We start from the raw sequence: 24,001 nt of genomic DNA, 5'->3' as shown, positions 1-24,001 counted from the left end.
AGTCTTAAAAACCACGTGGCAGAATCAAACATAGAAAACGAATATAAACATGGCAACGCTCATGTAAACAAAGAAGATCGGAGAAACTTAGAAAAATGTTTTTATGACTACCTTTACAACACATACTGGGCTAGTAAGCATGAGAGGCTACCACAAACAAATGATAGGAAATTGAATGTTAGTGATTTAAAGCCAGTGCTAAGAATTACAAAAACTGAACGCAAAATTCACTGTGTTTATTCCAAAAAGACGTTGTGGAATCTAGCATTCAGTGAGAGGCTTGAAGACGGAAATAATGAAAAATTTGGGTTTATATTCAAAGGGTTAAAATCATGGTGTGTTGAAGAAACACAGGGAAGGTTTGCAAACGTTATGCAAGATTTGCTTGAGTTTCGTCAGGTAAACTCTCTTCAAACAACATATAACTAATCTTAATTTATATCAGTAACAATGCTTTAGTACAGTTGTGAATGAAGTTAACATGTTAATCTGAAAAGTAAAATGAACAACTTTCAAAAACATGAATAAAAACTCTAATTCTAATAATGATTTTTCTTATAAATGTTTTATTAGTTAAGGACGGGAATGACCTTTATCATGCTTTTAACACCACCTGCTAGCTAGCGCCAACTCACTAGACATTATAGAATGATAACTAAATATATTTGACCTCGTTTTAACTATAAACGTTTATATAGAAAATTATTTCCCTGTAAAAGTTTTTGTTTACTTAATAAAGCTGGATTCATTTTTCACATAATTAAAAAAATTTAGTTTATAAAGCTTTCAGAAAAGCTTTCAGAAATTAAATTTCAATGTTTTGTATAATATGCAATGTAAAAGCTATAAATTAAGAACTATATACAAACTTTGTTAGCTATTTAGAATGGCCAGTACTATAAACAGTAAATAGAAACTTTTTGGACTTAAATTAAAAACTTAAAGGGAACCTGAGTTATAAAAAGATGCTGGACCTACATGCAGATTCCAAGTTATAGGATTATCAGCAAAAAGTTAGGAGGCCTGGGACAAGAAAATAAGTGTCATTTGGGCAAAAAAAATTATAATATCAATACATTGATAAAGCTTGAATACACATCCCTTAACAGGTCTAAAATACTAATAATGACAGAAAATGTCAAAATTTGATATTACTTAAATATGACATCATAATTTATGCAGCATAATTAAATATAATTTTTTTTTAAATGTAAATATCTTAAGAATGAAAAGAGCTTTTAAAAAAATTTGTTAAACAACTTTTTAAGATCTATAATATAAGCCAATTTTATACCTTGGGTCCCCTTAAAGGTGTTAATCCACGTTAAACTGATTTGAAAAGATGAAGAATGGAAAATTACAAAAATGAAGTATATAACCAGATTTAACTTTATTTTGCTGATTTTGAATACTTTTATTGAATACATGTTTTTTATGGGAAGATTTCAGTTTTGATAGATATATAGATATACTTAGTTTTTTGTTCAACTTTTTTAACACAGGTCTAACAATAAAAAATGTGCTCAATTGCGGACCTAAATTGAATATTGTGGATAGAATTATTTGGCTTCTAAATTTGGTCAAGGCTCAGCACATTCTTAAGATGTTCTTAATTTTTCACATTCTTAAGATGTTCTTAATTTTTTGCAAAATATTAGCAATGTTCTAAAAACTCAAAAAAAAAATTATATTTGTGACAACATGGAAACAGAAGTAATCCAATATTTGACTTCCTCAACTTTTTGAATACTAAGATGTTCTTATTGTTTCTCTCCTGGCCAACCTTGTAAGAGAGAAAATCAAATTTAGAACTAATGGCCACTGTTTCAAATTTCTACATTACGCTCTGTGAGAATAGTATGGATAAAACGATTTAATCAATCAGGGGTAGGGTTTTGCAAGGTGGTGCCTAGCTTAAAAAGATAAACAGACGTTTTTTGAAAGTTTCACTTTTTATATAATTTTCAGGAAATTCGTCAACAACTTATGGATCATCAGGGTATAGCATCTTCACTGCAAAAGTTGAGTAAAGATGTTTCTCCGTTGCGACAACGAAAGCAAAAGATTAAAGAACCAAAGTCCATTTTAACAGTGTGTGACTATAGTCAAGAACAGGTATGTTTTCAACTACTAGCGTAGATATTTGTTTTTCTAAGAATGATATTAAACCCATAATATTTTTATGACATTGACAGGAGAAGTCCCTCCTTCTAAACCAAAAAATAAATGAAAAATCACTTTCTGTTTGAAGAAAAGCAAGTGCTATTGTGTAAAAATGCTCAGTCTTGCAATACTTTTGTGTGCAATCACACTTGCATGCCTTCAATTTTCCGGCTCTTAATTACACGCGTAAAACCAATATCGAACATGCAAAAGTTTATTTTTTGTAGACAGAGAACTAAAAATCACTTGCCCGGACACTGTAAAAACAATTTTAAGTGTGCAATTTGCCTAGTCTTTTTTTAAATAACAAGACAGAAAGCTGTTCTAATAATGAAGATTATGCTTATGCTTGTTTTTGTTATTGTTAAGTGGAACTGTTTAATGTTTAAATTCTGATAGAAGCTTTATGATTTTGTATCATTATCAGCACTTAAAATGTTTTTTTATGCATTTGTAAACTGATATTTTGATGTTTTATTCTAAATTTTTAATTTTATCAGCATATGTTTATACTTAAAAGACTACAAAAGTATTTAAAATTATTTATTCTTTACATATTTTGACATGATATAGTGTTAAATTAATTTCCAAACAGAAAACTTTTGTATATATATCTGCTATCTGGATTTTTGCAGCTGCAGCTTGCAGCATAGTTTCTAAGCAATAAACAGCAGTTTCTAAGCAATAAACTGCTAGAATCAGATAAAACTTACTTGTGAAAAGATTTTGTTTGTTTTGTGTTGCTGAGTTATAGAATTACTTTCTAATTTAATTTGCTCTTTGGTAGGATGTTGTGTGTCGTGGAGATCAATTAGATTTAACAGATAATAGTGATCCTTATAGATGGAAAGTAAGTGTCTTATTATAAACTTTGTTTATGCTCGACATTAACATGTTTTGTTGAATTCTAAGTGTTAATTATATCTACCGAAGAAATATTGAATTATTTTGATGCCACATTTTGACACTAGAAATGCTAACATCCTGAAATAACAAAAAGAAGAGAATAAGAGTAAATTTAAATTATATTGCTAAAAACAAAATGTGTAATAAAGGCAGTGAAAAACAGTTGTTTTTAACATTTGTTCAGGCACTCCCACCCACCTCCCCCCCTACCCCTCCTTACACTTGCTGCACACGTGCCGATGTTCTTGAAAAAGCCTGCTTGTTTGGTAAAATATAATAATTTAAAATATAGGATTTATAACTAACTTTACATATTATAACTTCATATAATCAATAATAATCAATGAGTCTAAGTCGAAATTAAAGTAGAAGTATGTTTTAACAGTTAATAATTTTATTACTTAAAACAATGCTTTTTTGACAAAAGCCCTGCCAACATTATCCATTTATATAATTTAATTTTCTTAAGAGTTGAGTCTGTAATCTCAGCCCCATATTTCTTAAAATTATGTTTCTTTTAAAAAAAGTGTATAAGAATATTATCAATTGCCAAAGGTTTAAAATAAATATTAATAATTTGTATTAGCTCGAAAAACTTAATATTTTGACACAAAATTTAGATTTATTTTCTGAAATTATTGTACAAAATCCAGACAAAAATGATGAATTTGACTATTCACTATAATAATGTCAATATGTTATTCTAACCAAATTTTGAAACAACTTTTAAACTTTTTTCATCAATGTTTTTCTACGGAAATTTTGGCATTAAGGTGTGTTTGGTCATAATGTTTGCCAAACTTGCCGCAGTGTCGATCAAACTGTTGTCTCAAGTGGGTGAAACTCTACCCATTTCATTGAATTTGAACGTTGCGTTAAAAATTTAGGGGTGAGACACAATATATGCATTTGGTTATGTATCACCTTTCTTTGATTTAACTTGTCAAATTTAATTTTATTTCGGAGGAATAACAGTTTGAGGAAACTGATTTTTTATTGTCTTTATGGACAAATTCTCCAACATTTGTAATTTTGATTTCAACAAATTAGACTTACACACTGGTAAGAAAATACGTTTTTTTGTAACTTTCACTTGGAAGTGAATTTAAAGACAAAAAATACATAAAGGTGTTGCATTATGTTCTGAATAATCCTAATTATTTATTTTTTAAACTCGACATCCCCAATCTAACATAAATACCACCCTCCAATAAATCTACACCCAAAATCCGAAATTTGTATGTGTTGCATGTTTTAATTTTCTATTTTTATTTTTATTGTGCTTTCATGTTGAATCTGTATAAATTTGCAAAATCTAGTGTAAATGCAATCCGTATAAATTTATAGTTTTAGTATGTTGACTCGTAATCCAGATAAATTTGCTCAATTTTTTTAAGACCTTTTAACTTAATGCAAAAACATTTTTCATTATACCATTCCATTGTCCATTTGACATACTGTGTAACTATACTTGTTTTGTAGTATTTGAAAAAGAAGTGAAATGCAGAGAGTTTTTTAAATATACCTGGGTGATTAAGGAAGAACACAGACTTGGTTTTAAACATCAAATCTTCTTGTAGTAAAAATTAAAACATTGTATTTCATGTACTGTTTTTTGTAGGTTTCTCCCCCATCTGGATTAGAATTAGAAGTTCCATCTGTCTGTTTCATCATTCCCACTCCTGATGCAGAAGCAACAGAACTTGCTACAAGGTAACTTGCGCAGAAATATATAACGTTAAGGGAGTATTGTGTAATCTTTCAAATTTATCATTATTTTTTTGTGTACTTAAGAGACGGTGACCAGTTTTTTGCAGGTATTTGTCTCCTGAGAGCCTGTGTAGCAGCAGCAGGTCAGAAATAAAGGCTAGCGATTGACAATAACTGTTAATTATTCACTTTGTCTCAGCATCATCTATTTTCTCAAAAAATGATAAATAATGCACGTTACTTTTTAATATGCAATCTTTACAACGTACAAGGTGTGAATAAGTTTTAAACATAAAAAAGTTATACTCATAACTTTCTGTTAAGGATTTTAATAGGAAGAACAATAATAGGAATGGATAATAAAATTTCGCTCATAAGCCTTACTGCAATTCATATCCTGATTGTTGTGTAGGATCGAAATTCAGTACAAACATTTACTAACACTCTGGAAAAACCGTCACTGGCATGTAAAACAAGCATTAGATTCATCAGAAGTTTTCACAAGTTTGAAGATCTTAAAAACACCAGGAGCTGAAAAGGTAATTGCCACAGTTAATTGTATGTTTTTTTGTATATTTAAAAATAATTTATTCCCTAAGAGTATTTGAGCGTATTTTTCATTTTCAAATTTCTTTGAAGTATTAAAGAATTGCACGTTAATATTTTAATTTACCATACATTGTCATGTTCACATTTTAGCTTGAAGCCCCAGAATTGTTGTCGACAGCAGAACAAGATGTTGATCAATTGTTGAAAGAATTTGAGCAAGAGGTTGATCCGTCGAATGACGACGAAGCAATTGAACCTGACTTAAATGCAATCACCGAACAATTTTTGCAAGAACAGTTCCCTCCACAGGTATGTCATTATTACAGATGATATATATGTGAATTTGAATGTTATTGTGTTTCACGCCAGACTGCTGTCTAAAGAATGTTTTACAGTAAAAGTTAAATTGTGAGATTGATTTTTTTGTCATGATTAAAATGACTTTTTCTTGATATGTAGCAATTCCATTTGTTTACATTTCAGTTTTTTTTAGTATTTTAATTTTGTTCGGTAAAACTAGATTATTGCTGTCCATTTTGCTTAACTTCATCAACTGTTTGTACACATTCAAACTATATATATATATATAAAATCTGTTCCTGGTGAAACTTTCAATTGTGTTTTGTAGCAACGACAAGATATTCCAAGCGAAGATATTATCCCTACAAAAGACAAACCTCTTGAAGAAGAGCCGGTTGAGCAAATTCAATTAGGATCATTGCAGGAAGTACCCTTAGAAGAAACACCTTTACACTCTGCATCACCAACTGATGAAAAAGATATCCCAAAAGACCTATCTACAGAAGAACAAGTAGGTTTTTCTCTTTGCAAACTATCACGTGATTTGATCGATATCCTTTTGTTTACTGTCCATTAATTTTATTGTTTTATCTAAAGTGCGTCTTTACAAATGAAACACCCGCTTACAGATAATTTCACTTATTTTAGATTATATACACCTCTATTGAAGAGCTGCTACAATGCTTAACCAGTATTGAGAATATGTTAAACGGTAAAAAGAACATCAATGTTGATGCAGATACAATCTTACCCGAGATGACTCAAGCTAAGGTTGGTCCTTATTTTAAACGCTTCAGATTCAATGTATTCAAAGTTTAAATGGTAGACTATTTTTATCTTTTTAATGTTTTTATTTTTAGGAAACTTTAAAAGAACTAGAAACTGAGTTGCAGCCCAAATACGATTCTCTGGTGATGGAAAAGCCACGTATTACAAACACTCAACTGACTTTTAAGATAACTGTCCTCATAGAGAAATGGAATGTTGTAAGCTACCGTTTAAAGAAATGGTCTGAAAGGTAAAATAAAACTTTGATGTCTTCTTTGTAAACACCAAATTCTTATTATCCTCCTCTCATATGATGTAGTTTAGTGTTTACGTGTAGTGTTATTATTTCCACATGCCGCTGTGTGGGAACAATAAAAATAAATGGTCAAACATTTTAGTGAGAACATTACAAACGTCTTGTGCTATCTGGACTAGATGAAGCTAGATATCAAAAATGATGGTTCATCTGATTATAAATTACTGTCTTACTATTACATAAGCATTTTTAAGTATTTTGTAGCAACAGAATTGAGTTCAAGTAGAACTGCACAGTGTTCTAAAATTTGATTTTCGAAGTTTAGCTCTATGTATTTAGGGTCGATCATTTATTTACCTTTGTGTATTTAGACTCGATCATTCAAGAGTAGTGTTGCTTGTTGCCACTGACTTAAATGAATGGCTGGCAAATGTAGAAGATTCTTTAGTACAACAGCATGGAATTACAACTGATCCAGAAGATGTAAGCGAACAACATGAAGATCTTCTTCTTCTTCAAAAGGAACATGATCTGTCCAAAGTCACTGCAGATAAACTTCGTGTGGCATTAATAAACCTGCCCGATGTTGACCTCACAGAGACGTATCGAGTTATTGAGCACTGGGAAAAAGCTGGCGTGCAGTTACAAGGACGAATTCCAAACTTGAAGTCAACCAAGGAAAGTATTGTGAAGTTAAGAAAAGCTTTGCAGTGCCAATTAGATTGGTTGAATAATGTACACACGCAGTTGAAACAAGACGAAGAGCTACCAGAAGATGTTGCTGAGATGGAAAAATTACTCGACCTATATACAGTAAGCTGTTTTTATGGAATTACTGGTCAATGCTAACGTACGCTGTGTATGCTAGACATGGTTTATAAAATGCTTTAATGTTTTATTTTCTAGAAGATAAATGAAGAGATTGCGCAGCATCGAAAACCCATTCAAGAAATATTCTACAAATCAGAGGAGTTTATACTTCATTCAAAGGTCTTTCTTATTTTTAAAAATCTCCCCTTTTTGTGATTCAACTCCAGTTGCTCCTTGACATGTTTTTTTCTGTAGTTATTATTGTATAGTATTTTTGTGTGAATTGTGTAACCTCACCAACCCTTTTAACTTCAACCTGTTTTTCTAACATTTGACGTGAAGCTAATTCTGAAAATGTATATACTTTCTTTTTAAGGCGTACGAGAAAGACCTCGATGATTATCGTCAGTTTGTTGAGGAGCATGAGGACAGAAGAAACAGGTACAGACTGGGATACGAGGCAAGAAGATGGTTAGCTCTTAAAGTCCTCAAACTTACACAACTCTATGAACTGGTTCTGACTAGCATCCCACGTCGCATTGCAATTATTTTAAGAGAAGTAAAACAGAAATCAGGAATGGAAGTTGATGAGATGCCAGATGGTAAGCTTTGCATGATCATGTATATTGTAGCAACTTTTGATCAGCACATTGTCCGTGTCACTGTCATAACGTTCTTAAAGTTGACTTATTTTGTTATTTAGACGAATATAAAGTTGTGGAGGAGCTGTTGAATCAGCAGTTAGCGTGGGTTAAGGAAAAAGAAGCAGCTTTACTGAAGTCTGAGCCACCATATAATGCACCAGAAGAACTCACAAATTACGTACAAGAACTACAGGTAGACATGTCGACCTTTTTTATCATTCTCAATCGTTTTCTATACATGATTTCGATTTCTTTGACATACACGAGGACTTCCGCTTTTACATCCAATTATCCTCTCCATTTAGTTATTGGAGTGACAGCAGTCAGTTTCAGAAAGTATACACGATGTTTTTTATAAGCAACTCGTTTTTAAGCAACTAAACTGAATTTGAAAAATTATTAAGCAACTTAAGTTCGTGCAAATAAAAGCATAACCAATACAAAAATTATTTGTTGCGAAAATAAAACGAAGGAGATAAAACTCCAAAAACTTCCTTGTTGCTGCATACTTCAGTTTATTTTCAATAAAATTTTTTTACCAAAAATAGATCTAGATATTGACTAATAAGCAACATGAGGCCTGACCAAAATTCTAACTTTGCTTATGCAAGTCTTGAGTTTGAGCTAAAAGTATTTTTTTGTACAACAAAGAATTTTTAAATCAAGTAAGTCAACTTTTTCTGATTTTGCCTGCTCTACTTAAAAACAAATATACGCATACGATATTTGTGGTACTCATAACATTTACCTGATTTTTTGAGAGAGAATTAAGGCTGAACTATTTTTATAATGTTCTTACATAACAAAAGCGGAGTCCAGGAGCAAAAAGTATGTTATACATTACAAGTTAGTTTATAAAAATATTTAAGCTAATTGTTGGGCAAAAAGTAAGATTATTATGCTGAGCTTCAACCAAATTTTTAAGAACATTTCTTTCTTTTGATTCGTGAAAGTCAATGTTCGCGAATTTTTTTTATGTTTTAAAAGCGACAAATTTGAACATAAAAAAGGTTCTCAGGAGCAGAAAAATCTAGTCAAAAATGGTCTATTAAGTTTTAATTTTATGCTTTAATAATAAAAAAATACGTTTTGAGATTACCGTTTTGGTAATTTGCGAAAGTTAGTACTCGCGAAATTTTCCGACAACATCGATTCGCAAACTGATGTTTCTAAAATCTTTTAAAATTGCTAATTTGCAAAATTTATGTTTACGTAAGAATATTGCTAATTTTCCATTCGCGAAACTTTTTGTTTGCGACAGTAAAAGTAGGTTAAAAAGAGAAGCTATGGATGGCTTTCAAAGATCTCGAATTAACGTTTTTTATGCTTTCTTGCCACTTAATTGTTTTCTCGTAGCAAAATCAAAGGTTAATTCCATTCTTATCGAATAAAACATTCTCTTGCGACATGTTTTTGCGTAAGATATGTTGTGTCAACGTCATATAGGCATACCAGTACGATAAAAATCATTAATCCGTAACTGGATGAAACCTCAAAAAAGACATGGTAAGTAAACTGCAAAATCGGACACCGGTATTTTGTTTGCGCAATATCGGACACCGGTATTTTGTTTGCGCAATATCGGACACCGGTATTTTGTTTGCGCAATATCGGACACCGGTATTTTGTTTGCGCAATATCGGACACCGGTATTTTGTTTGCGCAATTCAGGGATTCGCATTTGCAGTGATCTGTGACCGGCTTTTAAAATTATCAATTAATTAATGAAATTCTATTAATTATACTAATTTTGTTTTTGTAAACTCCAACTAAGTGGATTATAAAAAGTTGCACTAGGTCCCTCCTACCAGAGACGTTTGTTCACGCTTCACCTATTCTAGCATGTCGTACGCAATTTGCGTCTTATTTATATTGCGTCAGTTCAGGTAATCTTTTTAATCGTGGGACTGTCAAGCAAACTTTGGTTTCTCTTGTTTATTTTCTCACGTTCTTATTCTTTTGATGTAGTTATCATATCTGCTATTCTTAGTGTCAACTGACACACCCCTTTTTATTCATTGGTGGAATCACTCAATCTTGTCATTTATCGTGTCTTTTTGTTCTTTATCCCATTACGAGATGAGATTGCACGCTTTTTATAAGAATATCAACATTTTGATCAAATTGGTCATTGTTCTTATTTATCTATTGTTATAAACAATATTGTTTTTTACCTGAAATACCAGCCTGATATTCTTACAAAGCATATTCTTATAAAAGAAAAAGCGTGCAAAATCCCTATAATGAGTCCAAGACCAGTTCTCTTTACTTCGTTATTGGCCGCACTTCTCAACGTTTTAACACCGGCCGCTGCCCATTAAATCTCGGTGTTTGAAAAATGACAGCTTTTTCGCAATTTTGAGCCATATTATCGCTTTGGAACGCTTTAACTCGCAGTCGCCGTTACAGGAAAGCACTAACGCGCATGCCCAGATACCAAACGTTAAGATCTCTGTTGGATAACGCTTGAATGAAAGTTGAAAGTTTGACTTTATATTGCGTTTGCCTCGTTTACTCGCTCAGTATGGTATTTTAATCTGTTAATTATTTCTATTGGTAGCCATAAGGTTGTGAAATCTCCACACCTCAACGACGACTTGGTTAATTGGTGATTTATCAAAAAGATATTACTGACTAACTCAGCGTGAGGTGCTCAACAAAAGAAATAAAACAACAAAGTACTTGTAATAAATTCTCTTTAAACTCCTTTAGACGCAGGAATTATAATAGTTATATAGGACTTGCAGGGTCAATACTATTGCTCATATATCTCATTAAAGTTTACTCTGCTGGAAACACGAGGCAAGTGAGCAAAATAAGCGAGTCGATAAATTTAATTTCGCTGTCAGACAGGGGTGTGTACTTCGTGATCTCATGTGACGGGTCCACGAAGTGCTTAATCACTTACTCTTTATATTGGATTAAATAATTTCAAAATGTAATATCAGATGTCTCGACGGCCTTACTTGAAAATGAAGATTATGCGCTTTGGGATATGTTTATTATTATTTTATATATTACTACAAGTTTAGACACCTATTTATGTTCAGTAGATCGAAGTTTTTGTTAAAACTTCTCAAATAATGCACGATACACGAAAGTCGACCTTGTAAAGGTTGCACGAAATATCCTGGTTTTAATAGTTTTCACTTGACTTCTTTTGAATAGCTACTTGAGCACTTTATAGATCTTTATAGGGTAAGGAGTCTAAGTCGAGGAAGCTGTTTTAAGTTGAATACGGAATCAAATTAATATGGTTCCGGCGTTTCCCTGTGCGGGTAGTAATACGTCTTTCTTTACTTTTTTGATTGCATTTTAAAACGATCTTTTATGTAGGTAATATCATAATGAATTTAATCGCAGCAGTTGGAAGCCAATTCTGTTTTAATAGCCTACAAAACCTTAACAATTAAAGATGATTCCCCTTGTTTTGCTCAGTGTCAATACCAATCAATCCTTTTTAATTAGCTGATGCTAGACACTCTTGCGCGTAACCATCAACTGGATGGAACATAAGGGCCTGTATATAACATGAAAAGATAAGCGGGTCATAAAGTTGTTGTTTTTTGATGTTATGTGCAGGATGAATCTGTTCACCCGCAAAATTTCATGCCATAACGGTAATGTTTTGAAAAAAAAATTTTGTGCACAGGTTGTATAAGAAAATGCAACCTTATGCAGGCCGCAGATATGAAAAAGATGTTGTATCACCGAAACGAAATTGCGGTGTTAAAAAATGTTGTTTTTCTGTTATTTAGAACCGACAAAATTTTCATTTTTATTCAAAAGTGGATATTTTTTAACCTGCGAAGTTAAAATTATTTTATCATGTTGTTGAACATCAACTGCAGGTGGGATGAAGTTATGCCAGTTAAATTAAAAAAAAAAAATATACAATTTAGCATTACATAGAAAATTTCAAACAAAATATTATGAATAAACACATGATCAAAGCAAGATAACAACTCGATGAATAGTTGATGTTTACATGTGATAATGCTACCGTGCAAATATCAAATCTTCTGTGTGTATTTCTAATCAAATATTTCAACGATTTATCAGCAAAGTTATATGCAGTGATTTTAAAAGCGATAGTATGTTCCAGAAGTGACTCCTTGTTTTTAGAAGTCTCGTCAATCATGTTCTTGTCTATATCTTTCTTCTATTTTTTTGCTTCCAATTACGCTTTCAAGCACGTGCTTCAAAATTTTTCCTGTTATCGAAGCTTATTTTGTGTCGTATTTACAAGATGCTTAAAAAAAGAAGTTAGTTGCTAAAGATATGTATAAACGCGAGGTTTCCAGATTCTATATTAATATTTTAAATATGTGAAGTATTTTTTGTTTTACTTCGTGGTAATCGTAAAGTAGAAAGCCCAATCATGTCAAATCAAAGAAAACAAAGGGAAGCGGTTGAGCGTGTCATGAAAACATAATACGTACAAAATAATCAAATGTTTGACATTAAATCGCTTCAAAACAACGATTGTAAATAAGTTAAGTAAAGAAAATATTTTTAGAAAGTTTTACTGCATAATATTTTTACTGTATGGAAAGCTTGGAAAATACAAAATCGATATTTTTTGTGTGAACGCGGAAATTTCATGTTGTAGTAAAGATATAAATTAATCACTTATTTGTTCATTAATTTGTCGCGATGTAGAGATAGATAGAATTGTGTTCTGTGAACTGTGATACCATTTATTTTTAGTGTAATAAAACATATATGCGATACCCTTCTATAAGAGATATAGAATATAGGTGTAGTTGTGGCTTTATCACACAGTCTGGCTAATATTGAGTAAACGGTTTTGAAATTGATTAGTGAAACGTCAAAAATTTATCTTGGCCATGTTTAAACGTCGTAAAAACCGACGTCGAAATTCTGACAGCTCAAGTGAGTTTACGTATCATGACGTGACGGAAGGAAGAGGACACCAGCCGTCTCCTGAACTTCGACGCACAGCTGCGCAGTCCAATAGTGCACAGGGTAGAACAAGAGCTAATTATGAGCACAAGGAATCATCTATGCAAACACCACCCGCACGTGCATATGGTGCATCTGCGAGTAGCAAGGAGTCTTTTGGTAGTGAGCCATACAGTAGCCTAGATCGGCGAGTTCGAAGAAATTCACCTCGACGCACACCGAGCTCCAATTCAACTGACTATTTTGCAGCGCTCAACCCTCGGCTGTCTACAGGTAGTGATATTAGTTCGGGTTCCACAGACAGACGGAGACATTTCCATTATGATTCTACACCTGAGTTAGGTAGTATGGACGGACATCAGTATATGAGATCACAACCTGAATATGCTGGTTATAATAGTCGCAATCGTAATAGTAAACGACAAAATTTTGGTTACATTGCTGCTTTTAAAAAGGTAAGGTGCGATTACTGAGGCTTGCGATGGGTTAGGCTAAGATGTTTATAAAGATATGTGCGTGGTTAAGACTCAGCACAACCAGTGACATACATAGTCACCTTTTGTGACAAATACAAAATTAGTTCCAGGCTCTTTTTTGAAGTAATCTCATGCGCTTTTTCTGTCTGGAAAATTTTTAGCATGTCTATGCTTTTCAATCGCTTTATTATTATTTCCATCATTGGTTTGGTGCTGTGAAATAATCGTATGAGTATCAGACAATTTTTTTTAGCTGTGTCTAGGTGCATGGAACTTCCTGGAAACAAAAAGCATCCCCTGACTTTTTATAATATAAATAATTAAAAATCAAGCTGAAAAAAAATATTGATGCAGTAGATCTCATTTTCATAATGCTTTTATATATTAAGCGAGTGCACGTAGGGGTGGGTTATTATGTGTAGAGATCGTTTATTTTGACTATTAAAATAAAGATTATCGTTTGCTATGGTTTTCTTTTACTTGTTCTGTTATAATTGTTTCTGTGAGCACTCCTTCACAACCGATCTTCATAACATATCTTCACAACATCTCTCACGTTATTTTTTGATTGATCGATGAAGTATTTCTGCTTAGAATGTTTAATCTTGTTAGCGTGGATATTCTGAATAGCTACACAAAAAAATTATCTGTCTTAATCTTCCGTTTTTTAAAAAGTCTAAAAAAAATATTCGTGTGAAACTGGAAATGTTCTTCAGAAAAGTCTACAAATGCTCTTAATGAATGCCTTAAAATGTTTATAATGAAAGCCTAAATATGTTCTTAAGAAAAGTCTAAAAGTGTTCTTAAGAAAAACCTAAAAATATTCTTAATAAAAGCCTAAAAATGTTCCTAATAAAAGCGCTAAAATGTCCTTAAAAACCCTAAAAAGTACTTAGGAAATCACAAAATAACTAACCAAAAAGCAAATCTTTTGCTTTTCGACGTCCTCAGAATGGGCCTTATTTAAATCCCTAAAATAATTTTCTTAACTCTTTTCTGCATTTTTGACCAATGCTTTTTGGACAGTGCAAATCTTTCCGACTTGTTTTTACGGTGATTTAATTGTTTCTCGCAACATTTTTCGCTTCAATGCTCTTGACGTTTAAAGGAGTCATATTTTTCTTCAACGAATAGTTGAAGTTTCCTTTTTTTGATAATTAGGTTACCACTCCCCAAAAATCATTTTATTTTCCTATTCGCAAAAAAAATAAAATTGCAACAAATTACAGTTTTCTTGCGACAATATTGTTGGAATGCTAATGCTAGCAGTGTATTTTATGATCAACTTCCAAGTACATTTAAGTATTCTCGCTTTTTCGCTTAGTGCAACAACAAAGCACTTCTCCACCATATATTCTTACAATTCTAAGTGTCGGCAATTTTTGCTGCAGTTCATGTATTTTTATTCTTCTAGGGTTCATTAAAATAAAATTTTGTAACCAATTACGCTCTATATTTTTTTTTCTTCGCAAAAAAAACAAAAAAAACTTGGGGTATTCTAGTACTAATTATCGCTTGCTTATGGTTTCTTAGAAAAAAAATCGTGTACTTTTCCTCGCCTAGTTGAATACTACTGGCTTCGGCAGATATAACAAAATGCGGAACAAGCTTTTAACTACACAAAAGTAAAAAAAAAACACGTCAAAGTTACAATAAGATACTATTTTTTTAGAACCTTGGCAGCGATGTACAGAACGAAGAGGCTGCAATGGATCAGAGATTGACTTCAACTAGAGCCTTCTTACAGACAGCAAGTGCAAATTTATCATCTGAAGCTCGACAACGAGTACAAGAAAAGTTGTCATCTCTAGAGATGGGATGGGCTAAACTGCAATGGGAGTGCGAAGGACGTAACACACGTTTGATAACTATTCATGAGATGCTGAGAAATTACGAAAAGTCGGTTCAACCCTTTATGGTACGTAGATACATCTTCTTATAACGTAAAATGTCAAAGTTAGGCTCACCTCGTGTCCCTTCCTCCAATTTTTACCGAAAATTTGTACCTTTGATATGCCGACCCGACCTTAAGAGCATCCATTCAGAATCACCAGTATCTAAGACAAGCGGATATTGGAAGACATTGAATGTTTTGTTTCTATTAAGATTTTTTCGCTTTTTTGTTGTTGTTTTTTTAAGAAAGTTATCCTTAAGAAAATCATTTAAAATTATTCCGCCTTTGCCTTCACTTTTTTACAAATGCAAGCCTTTGCCTTCACTTTTTTACAAATGCAACTAAGGATTATAAGCACACATTAAATTCTTGGTTTTAGTGTTAACAAGCGCTAGCTACATTTGCTAACTAACCGTAACTCCAATATCTCCTGTTATAATAAGAAATTGCGATATTATTAGGGAGGACATATTGTGAGAAAGAAAATGTTGTGGTTACACCAGGTGAAAGGCCATGTTACGTCTTCAATAGCATATAAACCTGTGTATTATCACACTGGTATGAAAGAAGTTAGGTAACTTCGTAAAAATTGTAATAAATTGGGCTGACAAAGGCGTGTTAATCTATGCAACAAAACAACTACACAAAAAGCAATCGAATAAGAATGACATGGGAAGATATTTTTTCGGCTTATTAAAGCGTAGTTGCCATGTTTTTCTCCTATGACAACTCGTCACAGGTAAGCGAGGCTGTCCAAATGTCAAGTGCACACATCAGCGCTCTTTGTCAAGTTTTTATGTATTGCGATTGTCTTGCTTGAGTTGCTATGCAGATTCTAAGGTGCGGTTTAACAAATAAAGACGTATTTATTTATTTACTTTATTTTGACAGTTTATTTATATTGTTTGTTGACTATTTCTTTGTGTCTGATCTGGGAGTTTGGGGATTCCCAGGCACACCTTGATTTGTTTTTATAACGTTCTGTAAATTAATGTTAATTTTCTCCCGAACTGGTTCACGATTAAAACAATTCATGCAAGAATTTCATTTTTATAGTGCATTAAAATTCTTTTATTTGAACCTTTCGGAAAAAAATTAGGAATGTATTATACAGAAGTGCTTGGAAAAAGTATGCAGCAAAATATTTTTTTTTGTACAAAATTACAAGCTAAAAACCAGTTCAGCGTAATACACATCAAAAGCCGCCGCTGTATGCTCATCATATAGCAACGTTCGGTATAAACAATTTGGCAGAATTGGCACTGATGTGAAATTAATACTTTAAAAAGAGAAAATGCGTTCTTATTTGTTCTTGTTGTTTCTTATCTGTCTCTGGACAAAAAAAAGTTTGCATAAAAAAAGTTTATTTATCAACCGCGCTTACCTTTAATCTCGCCATGTATTATTACACAAAACAATAAAACAATCTTTAGCTATAGAAACAAAGGTGATTCCCTTGTGTTATTATCACAATTGATTGCGCTCAATACTCAAAAGATTTTTCTCTTTGTGTTCTGGCACGATTAGGTTTTAAGATTTGTTTAAATTTCAACGGAGCGTGAAATCGATTTTCAACATGGAAGATATACGCCCCATATTTATTATTGATCATGCTTTTTCGCATTTGAAGTTGACTAGCTTGAGGTGTTGGGAATGAATGTTTAGTTATGGAAACTTATACAATTCACGTACCTCCACTTCGTCCAGTTATATCTTTTCAGGTAACTTTAATAACAAATTGTTTTGAATGTTTTACAACGATTATTTAGATAACATATTTTAACTAGCTAGCAAGCTACTAATAAATATAGTTTTTGCAAATAAGTTTTGTGCTTGACTATGCTGTAAAACTTTTAAGTTTCTATTGTAAAAAGAAATATAAATTCACCTCCGAGCGATTTCCTTTTGAAAGTTTTCTTTTTTTTTTAAGAAAATCGTGCTTCAAATGTTGCTTTTGCCTCGATTATTCATGTTTTTGCAAAAACGAAAGTAGGTCGCAGCGACATGCCCCGCGATAAAATAACTGCAAAAAATTATTATTAAAACTAAGAAATGTTCTGTTAAGTGATTTTTAATTTTATTTCCAATTTTATATAAATTATGTAAAAAAAATGTTTTGGATGTTCTGCATAATGAAATCTGTGGAAATTTTACTACCTAGGTTGGTAGCTTTTTTACTTTAAATGTCTGTTTTAGGTGTGGCTTCAAAAAGCAGAATTACAAGCAGAATCATTTCATGTAAATGCACCTGATCTTGAAGGTGTGCAAGATTTGTTTCGTAGACACCAGGTAATGCAATTCATCACTTTAAAGATTTTATGAATGTTTGTTATTCTTTGTTATATTTTTATCTTTGTTTTCTTTTTTGAAATCCACTAAACTTTACCCATTATTATGTACTTCTTTTATTAGATTAAATTTTATTGAATCTTGAGTTAGTTTATCTGATTTAAAAAAGTTAATCAATTTCCATTATTGTTATAATTAGCCTAAACAATGCATATATTTCACAGTCCCTGGAGTAAATATAATTGTTAAGTGAAGTGTTAACTTATATATGACAGGCTAGGGACATATTAAAATCAGATATTCTTTCTTGATAATTAAAACACTGTTAGTTAAATTTGTTACTGAATTTGCTTATTTAAATCTAAGATAAAAACTGTTTATATTCCAAAAAAACTGTGACTCTCTTAATTCATCCTTATTTAAAGATAACAAAATTTAATAGAGAATGTGCACCTGAAATAACTGAAAATGAGATTGTCTAAACTCAGACCTTATAATTAAAAAAAAATTAATGTTAACAATTATATCTGTTTAATGAAAGTCATGTTAGAAAAAAACTTATATTCTTTTACATTATCACTAAGTGCAAAACAGGTAAAAACAAGTATTATAAAACCAGAAGACTTAATGCTTTTGGACCTTCACAATGGACAACATGTCTGCAATAATTATCCAAAAATTAAGGCATGTGCGGTAAGGACATGAATTACTTGCTTAATTATTAATATATTTTTGAGTGGCACCTTTCCAAAACATTTTAACTCCACCTGTCGATGACATCACAAATTACAAGACATTGGTTAAAACCACCATAGTTAACTCCCTAAAATGCTATAAAATCTGACCCAATGATAATATGAACATGAAGATTTCAGAAGTGTTTATGTTAATATAAATATGTCATGATACAAGTTTTTTTTTAAGATTTTAAAATTTTGATGACATCACTTGAAAAAAAGCTGACGTCATCAAAAAAATAAATATGCTAATTTATTCCCTTTGTCTTATACCGCAATTGTGATAAGTTTTACTTTAACCCTGTCAAAAGTTATGGACCACGGGCTTTTTATGTCCACCTCCATACTTTCTTATAAGGCCATATCAAATAGGGTTAATGGGTGCACATTATCATCACAGCTCAATTCATCAGTGCAAAGACCATCTAATAGAATAAACATATTTACGTGAACGCTAGTCCTTCTTGTGGTGACGAATCATTGCTGCTATGAATTTAGAACTTAAAGCTTTTTGACTGAAAAAACTGAATGTTGCTGTTTATTCAGAGACATGCTGATCTGAAGAGAGGAAAAACAAACATTTTAAAAATGGATAAATCCCGAATTTTATGAACATCTTTTTAAATACTAGTCACGAAAAGTTCAGACACTTGTATATGCGAGCAAATAAAAGTGTGGCTGTTTGTTTAGATTTGGCGATATTGTTTCTATTGTATACTATTTATTTTGTGTAGCATTTCGTTGCGGAAGTTCGTAAAAAAGAAGCAGATCTTCAAAGAGTAAACCATCATGGAGAAGCATTTTTAGCAGAAGCTAAGGTGAATAGCTATTTTATTTATGTTAAATTTTCTCCTCAGTGGAGTATTGTTTTTGTGTTTATAGTACAACCCAATTCTATAGATCTGTTGCTTGGCGTCAATAGTTATGTCTTTACGTATGCTTTACATTTTAGATTTGATCTCATAGTTAAATATTAGGGTTTATAGCATTTGTAAGCACCTCATATCAATTTTGCAAGACTAGTCGTTAGCCCATGGCAAATTCCACAGGTTTGCCCGTCCTTTTTATATCGCATTGCGTGCGTCTCGCTACATGCGCAGCTAAGCTACCATTTTGCGTTACAGACAGACAGACAGACGTATACAGGTATTATGATATAGAAGTAACTTTTCCATTAAATGAATTTAAAAACACTATTTGAGGCTGAATAATATTACTTATGACCTTATGCTTACCAAAGTCTAATTTCCTTCAAAGTAAACAAAATTTCAGATGCAAATGTATGTAGCACGATCTCTCCTTTATTTTGTGTACACCTTGAGTTGATTCTTTGTATGAAAATGTCACATTTAAGGCAGATCTGTCACTATTAACCATATCATTTTGCATTGACATGTCTTGATATCCTGCATTTTTTTTTGTCATGTAGGCTTTTCAAAAAGAGTTGGAGAATTATTTGGCAAGCATTCCAGATTCATTGTCAACTACTGTGAGTGCAACCAGTCAGACATGGGTGCTAGAACAAAAGCTACATGAGATAAATGAACGCTACAAGAGATTACTCAGAGCATTAGCATTTAAAGGCAACTTGATAAATGAATCCATCCAAAAACATCAGGATTATGTTCAAAAAATAGAAGCTTTCCTGCCATGGCTTGCAGAAGCAGAACGACAACTTGCACGAGAAATTCAAGAACAGATGCCATCAGATCCAAAGAAGCTATACAAAAGAATAGAAATAATAAAGGTATTTAGAACTAAAAATTATTTTCTTCATCTTAATTAATGTTTTACTTCTAAACTTTAGTATCTTCTCAATCGTTACACTCTGCCATTTACAGAGGAGTGTGTTGGTTTAGTTGTTTAACATTTGTTAGTAGAACAATAAGTGCAAATATTCCACTGCTTGTGTATTTACTAATCTAAAATGAAATTATTGATAGCCATTAAGTTATTTTCTGAACAAAAATAATTATTGATTTTCTTTTGACAAATTAAGTTTAATTTTAAAAAGTTTATATATTAGTGAGTGCATGCATGAAACATTCAACACAATTTTTATATCATGAGTTCAAATAAAACCTGCCCTATAATATTTGGATGTGATTTTTAATGTACCTAAATTCCTGGAAACAACAAATGTCTATGATCTTTTTTTAACACAATTTTGATTTGATTTGGTGTTAAAGCATTAGGGATTTTTTGATGGCACAAAATTAAGATGACTACATTTGTCAAAGTGATATATTTTGTGAAACATTTTTGCTTTATGTTCATTGGCAAAAGCAAGAAAACTTTTCCCCTTAGTAAACATCTGTTTGTGTGGAAAAGTAAGTAGGATCTCGATCATGTGCACCCGAGATCTTGTAGCAGTAAATACGAATGTCAAGAAATTTTTAAAGTACTTTGTCCCCTGAGACCCCAGGGTTACTTCGATCAATAATGGCACATTTTATGTGGACATATCATTCTTTTAGCACTTCCACAGTGATGTACAGGCCCATCACAATGACCTTGTGCTTATTCAAATGGCTTCAGATGTATTGTCTGGATTAGACAAGCGTGATGCAGATCAAACTGAGGGAGAACAGGCCATTAGAGTCTCCCCTGGTACGTATAACTAAACATAATTACTGTTATTGTCGAACTTATAAAGACTTTTCAAATAACCATTGCATTTTTAGGTTTGTGGATACGCACCACAACTGCAATAATCCGCCGATATGAGGAACTTAGTATCAATGTTGTGAATTTTGAAAGTCGCTTACAATCACTTTATATGACTGTGCAAAATTTCAAAGAAGGTGTTGATTTAATGTATAGGTGGGCGGAAGCTACGTATCAATCAATGGATAAGATGACAATTGTATCTTATGAAATTCATATTCTCATTCGACAGATCAGAGAAATTAAGGTGAATAATAAGTTTTTAAAGTTTTATTTTCTTTTTGTTTTGGATATTTCTTTGTTTTTAGCTATAAGCTGTGGCCAACGAAAATAAATTTTTGAATCTGCTTCTCTGTAGATCATCATCTTGGAATTAGATGGTCGTCGTCCAAGTCTTTCATCATTAAGCAGCAGCTTTGAACAAAGCAAGAAAGACAGTTCCACTCAAAAGCAATTAGAACGCTTGAATGCAGTTCAAAAATTATTTCATGAATTGCAAATTAAATCTGAGAAAAGAAAGGATGAGTGTGTTTCAGCATACAAGAAGTTTGTTGTTAATTTTGAAGACTGGCAAACCAAAGTATTAAACAGATTACAATCAGGAGAACTGTTGACAACAGATATTTTGGTATTTGAAGAGCATTTGATGGTAAGTCTTTTGCAACTTTTTAATGTCAGAGCCTTAGAAATAAATATTTAGTTTTGTTAGCATGCATCTACCATTCATCCGCCACTTCTGTTGTAGTAAAAGGAAGTTCTACCTTACATTAGCTTCATTTAGATTAAATGTTACCAAAAATAAATTGAAGGTGTTAGAATTACCATTTCCCCACAAAATGGGGCATATAGTTTTAGTTTTATTCTCATCAGGATAGGATAAGAATGTTGTGATATCTTTAGTGGAAACCAGGCTTTTGCGTAAAGAGTTTTCCATTTCTAAGTACACACTGTCCCTTAAAAGAGGCACAATATTTCTAATTTTGAAAGCCCCGTTCTTTCATCTTTATAGTAAGTAGCTATAACATTTTCAATTATTATTCACATTGCAGAAGATAACAGAAGATGTGGAGCTTCATCGCCAAGCTTTCCAGTTTATAAATCAATGTGGACATGAATTAATATCCATGGATAGAAATCGTCATGCTTCAGACTTGTTACCAGTCCTTGACAGAGTAAACAAAAACTGGCAAGCAATTGCAATTCAACTTATTAACCATACTCGAAAATTTGATGAAGTTGTTAAGTGTTCAGAAAAGTATCATGGTACATTACAACCATTATTGCAGTGGTTTGAGAAAATGGAAGGAAGAGTAACAACTCTTGCCCCTGTTGCTGTCCAACCCCAAGTTTTACTGGAACAATTAAGAGAACAGAAGGTAATTAAAAAAAAAACCTTAAAGTTTTTACTTGTAACATATAACATGTATGAAGACACATGTGGAGACATTATAATCTAAAATATTTTTCTAGGCTCTACTAAACGATTCTTACAATCATAAAGGAACTATTGAAATTCTAACAAATGTTGCTGAATCTTTGATTCATGTTGTGTATATTCAAGATCAAAATGTTTCTGGTATGGTTTTGTTTTGCAGAATTTTAAGCAAATACATATTTGGGCATTTTTCCACTTAAGATAACTATTGCAATATTCATATGTTTAGATGACAGGGAACCTACACCAATTGAACTAGAAGTTAAATCTGCTAGAGACAGATTTGATGATATTGTTAGTGTATTGGAAGCAAGAGGTGTAAATTTAGAGTCAACATTAACACAATCTGAGCAATATCAAGTGTCTTATAACGACTTGACTTCCTGGTTGGATTGTGCAGAGGAAATTCAAGTGAAATGGGGTCCTGTTGGTAGTGATCTGGAAACTGTAAGGATGCAGTATATAGAGCTTAAGGTAAATCCGTGATTCTTATATTCTTTTGATTGTTTCATTAATTAGAACCAACCTTTAACTGTGAAAATATTTGTTTTAAAGGTCTTCCAAAGGGATTTAAATAAAGGCTCCTATGATGTCAAGCGTGTGTTGGAGTATGGAAATGACTTAATCAAATTGAGAGAAAATGTGCGTGGTGCGCCAGTTATTAAATCCCAACTGGAAAGTGTTAATTTGCGTTGGGAAGGTATAACAAAAACAACAAGCACACGTCAAAGCCTTTTAGAAAATGCATTGGGAAATAAGTATCAAGAGGAAATAAAAAGAATAACTATTTGGATCAACCAAAAACAACACGAAATTGAAAAGGTTGGTCGCAAGAAAGAAACACCAAAGGAATTTCCTAAGTACATACAGGTATGGGCTAGGTGGTTTTCTTTTTTTTAAAACTCTTAACATGGAACTTTTGTGGTAATTATTTTTTACAAACTTAACTGTTCTTTACTAGGAACTTTGCATTGAAGTAACAATATATGAAACTATCATTTTTGTCATTCATTGTGCTGCAAAACAACTAATGGAATCAGGGCAAAGTAATCAAATTTCTGTGTATCAATTGTTAGCTGAAGTAGATGAGAAGTGGGCGACTTTAGATAAATCGTTTCAGAGTTCTCCCCATTTTGCTGGACGGGTTAAATTAAAGAGTCCAGATGAGCTGGAGCGAGAAAAAGGAAAGTCTGATGATGTAAGTTTCTTAAGTTTCTTTGATGGTGTGCAGCCATGGGAATTGACCGCAGCATTTGTACTGACAACGGCAAAAATGTACTACTGTCACTTTTTGTAAACTTTTCTATTGACTGTGTTAGATAAAAATTATTATCTCTTCTTGCTATAATCACTATCAGAGTCAGTTGCTTCATCTTTTTTTTTCTGTCAGTTTAAATCGAATAAAACATTGTTTTATGTTCTGGTTACATAAAACAAGAATTTTTAGACTTCCCAGGGAGGTCTTTTTTAA

General features: G+C 32.2%; 1 protein-coding gene across 1 annotated transcript in view; it reads left to right on the top strand.

Moving 5' to 3' along the window:
• LOC130653947 (uncharacterized) overlaps positions 1 to 24,001 on the top strand; it is an 89,608-nt gene that overhangs the window by 12,176 nt on the left and 53,431 nt on the right. Inside the window, exons 26-49 of the mRNA XM_057456443.1 lie at positions 1,969 to 2,115; positions 2,951 to 3,013; positions 4,691 to 4,782; positions 5,192 to 5,318; positions 5,479 to 5,637; positions 5,957 to 6,139; positions 6,277 to 6,399; positions 6,489 to 6,646; positions 7,024 to 7,465; positions 7,559 to 7,642; positions 7,839 to 8,064; positions 8,166 to 8,299; positions 15,181 to 15,426; positions 17,599 to 17,691; positions 19,163 to 19,246; positions 19,858 to 20,175; positions 20,906 to 21,038; positions 21,113 to 21,342; positions 21,454 to 21,744; positions 22,145 to 22,471; positions 22,566 to 22,671; positions 22,760 to 23,004; positions 23,086 to 23,400; positions 23,492 to 23,728. Coding sequence (XP_057312426.1) covers positions 1,969 to 2,115; positions 2,951 to 3,013; positions 4,691 to 4,782; positions 5,192 to 5,318; positions 5,479 to 5,637; positions 5,957 to 6,139; positions 6,277 to 6,399; positions 6,489 to 6,646; positions 7,024 to 7,465; positions 7,559 to 7,642; positions 7,839 to 8,064; positions 8,166 to 8,299; positions 15,181 to 15,426; positions 17,599 to 17,691; positions 19,163 to 19,246; positions 19,858 to 20,175; positions 20,906 to 21,038; positions 21,113 to 21,342; positions 21,454 to 21,744; positions 22,145 to 22,471; positions 22,566 to 22,671; positions 22,760 to 23,004; positions 23,086 to 23,400; positions 23,492 to 23,728 — 4,563 coding nt within the window. The remainder of the gene's footprint in view (positions 1 to 1,968; positions 2,116 to 2,950; positions 3,014 to 4,690; positions 4,783 to 5,191; positions 5,319 to 5,478; positions 5,638 to 5,956; positions 6,140 to 6,276; positions 6,400 to 6,488; positions 6,647 to 7,023; positions 7,466 to 7,558; positions 7,643 to 7,838; positions 8,065 to 8,165; positions 8,300 to 15,180; positions 15,427 to 17,598; positions 17,692 to 19,162; positions 19,247 to 19,857; positions 20,176 to 20,905; positions 21,039 to 21,112; positions 21,343 to 21,453; positions 21,745 to 22,144; positions 22,472 to 22,565; positions 22,672 to 22,759; positions 23,005 to 23,085; positions 23,401 to 23,491; positions 23,729 to 24,001) is intronic.

This window comes from Hydractinia symbiolongicarpus, chromosome 8, assembly GCF_029227915.1.
Source record: "Hydractinia symbiolongicarpus strain clone_291-10 chromosome 8, HSymV2.1, whole genome shotgun sequence".
NCBI lineage: Eukaryota > Metazoa > Cnidaria > Hydrozoa > Anthoathecata > Hydractiniidae > Hydractinia > Hydractinia symbiolongicarpus.
Note: the sequence above shows the minus strand (reverse complement) of the source record. Positions and strands in the feature narration are given on the sequence as shown.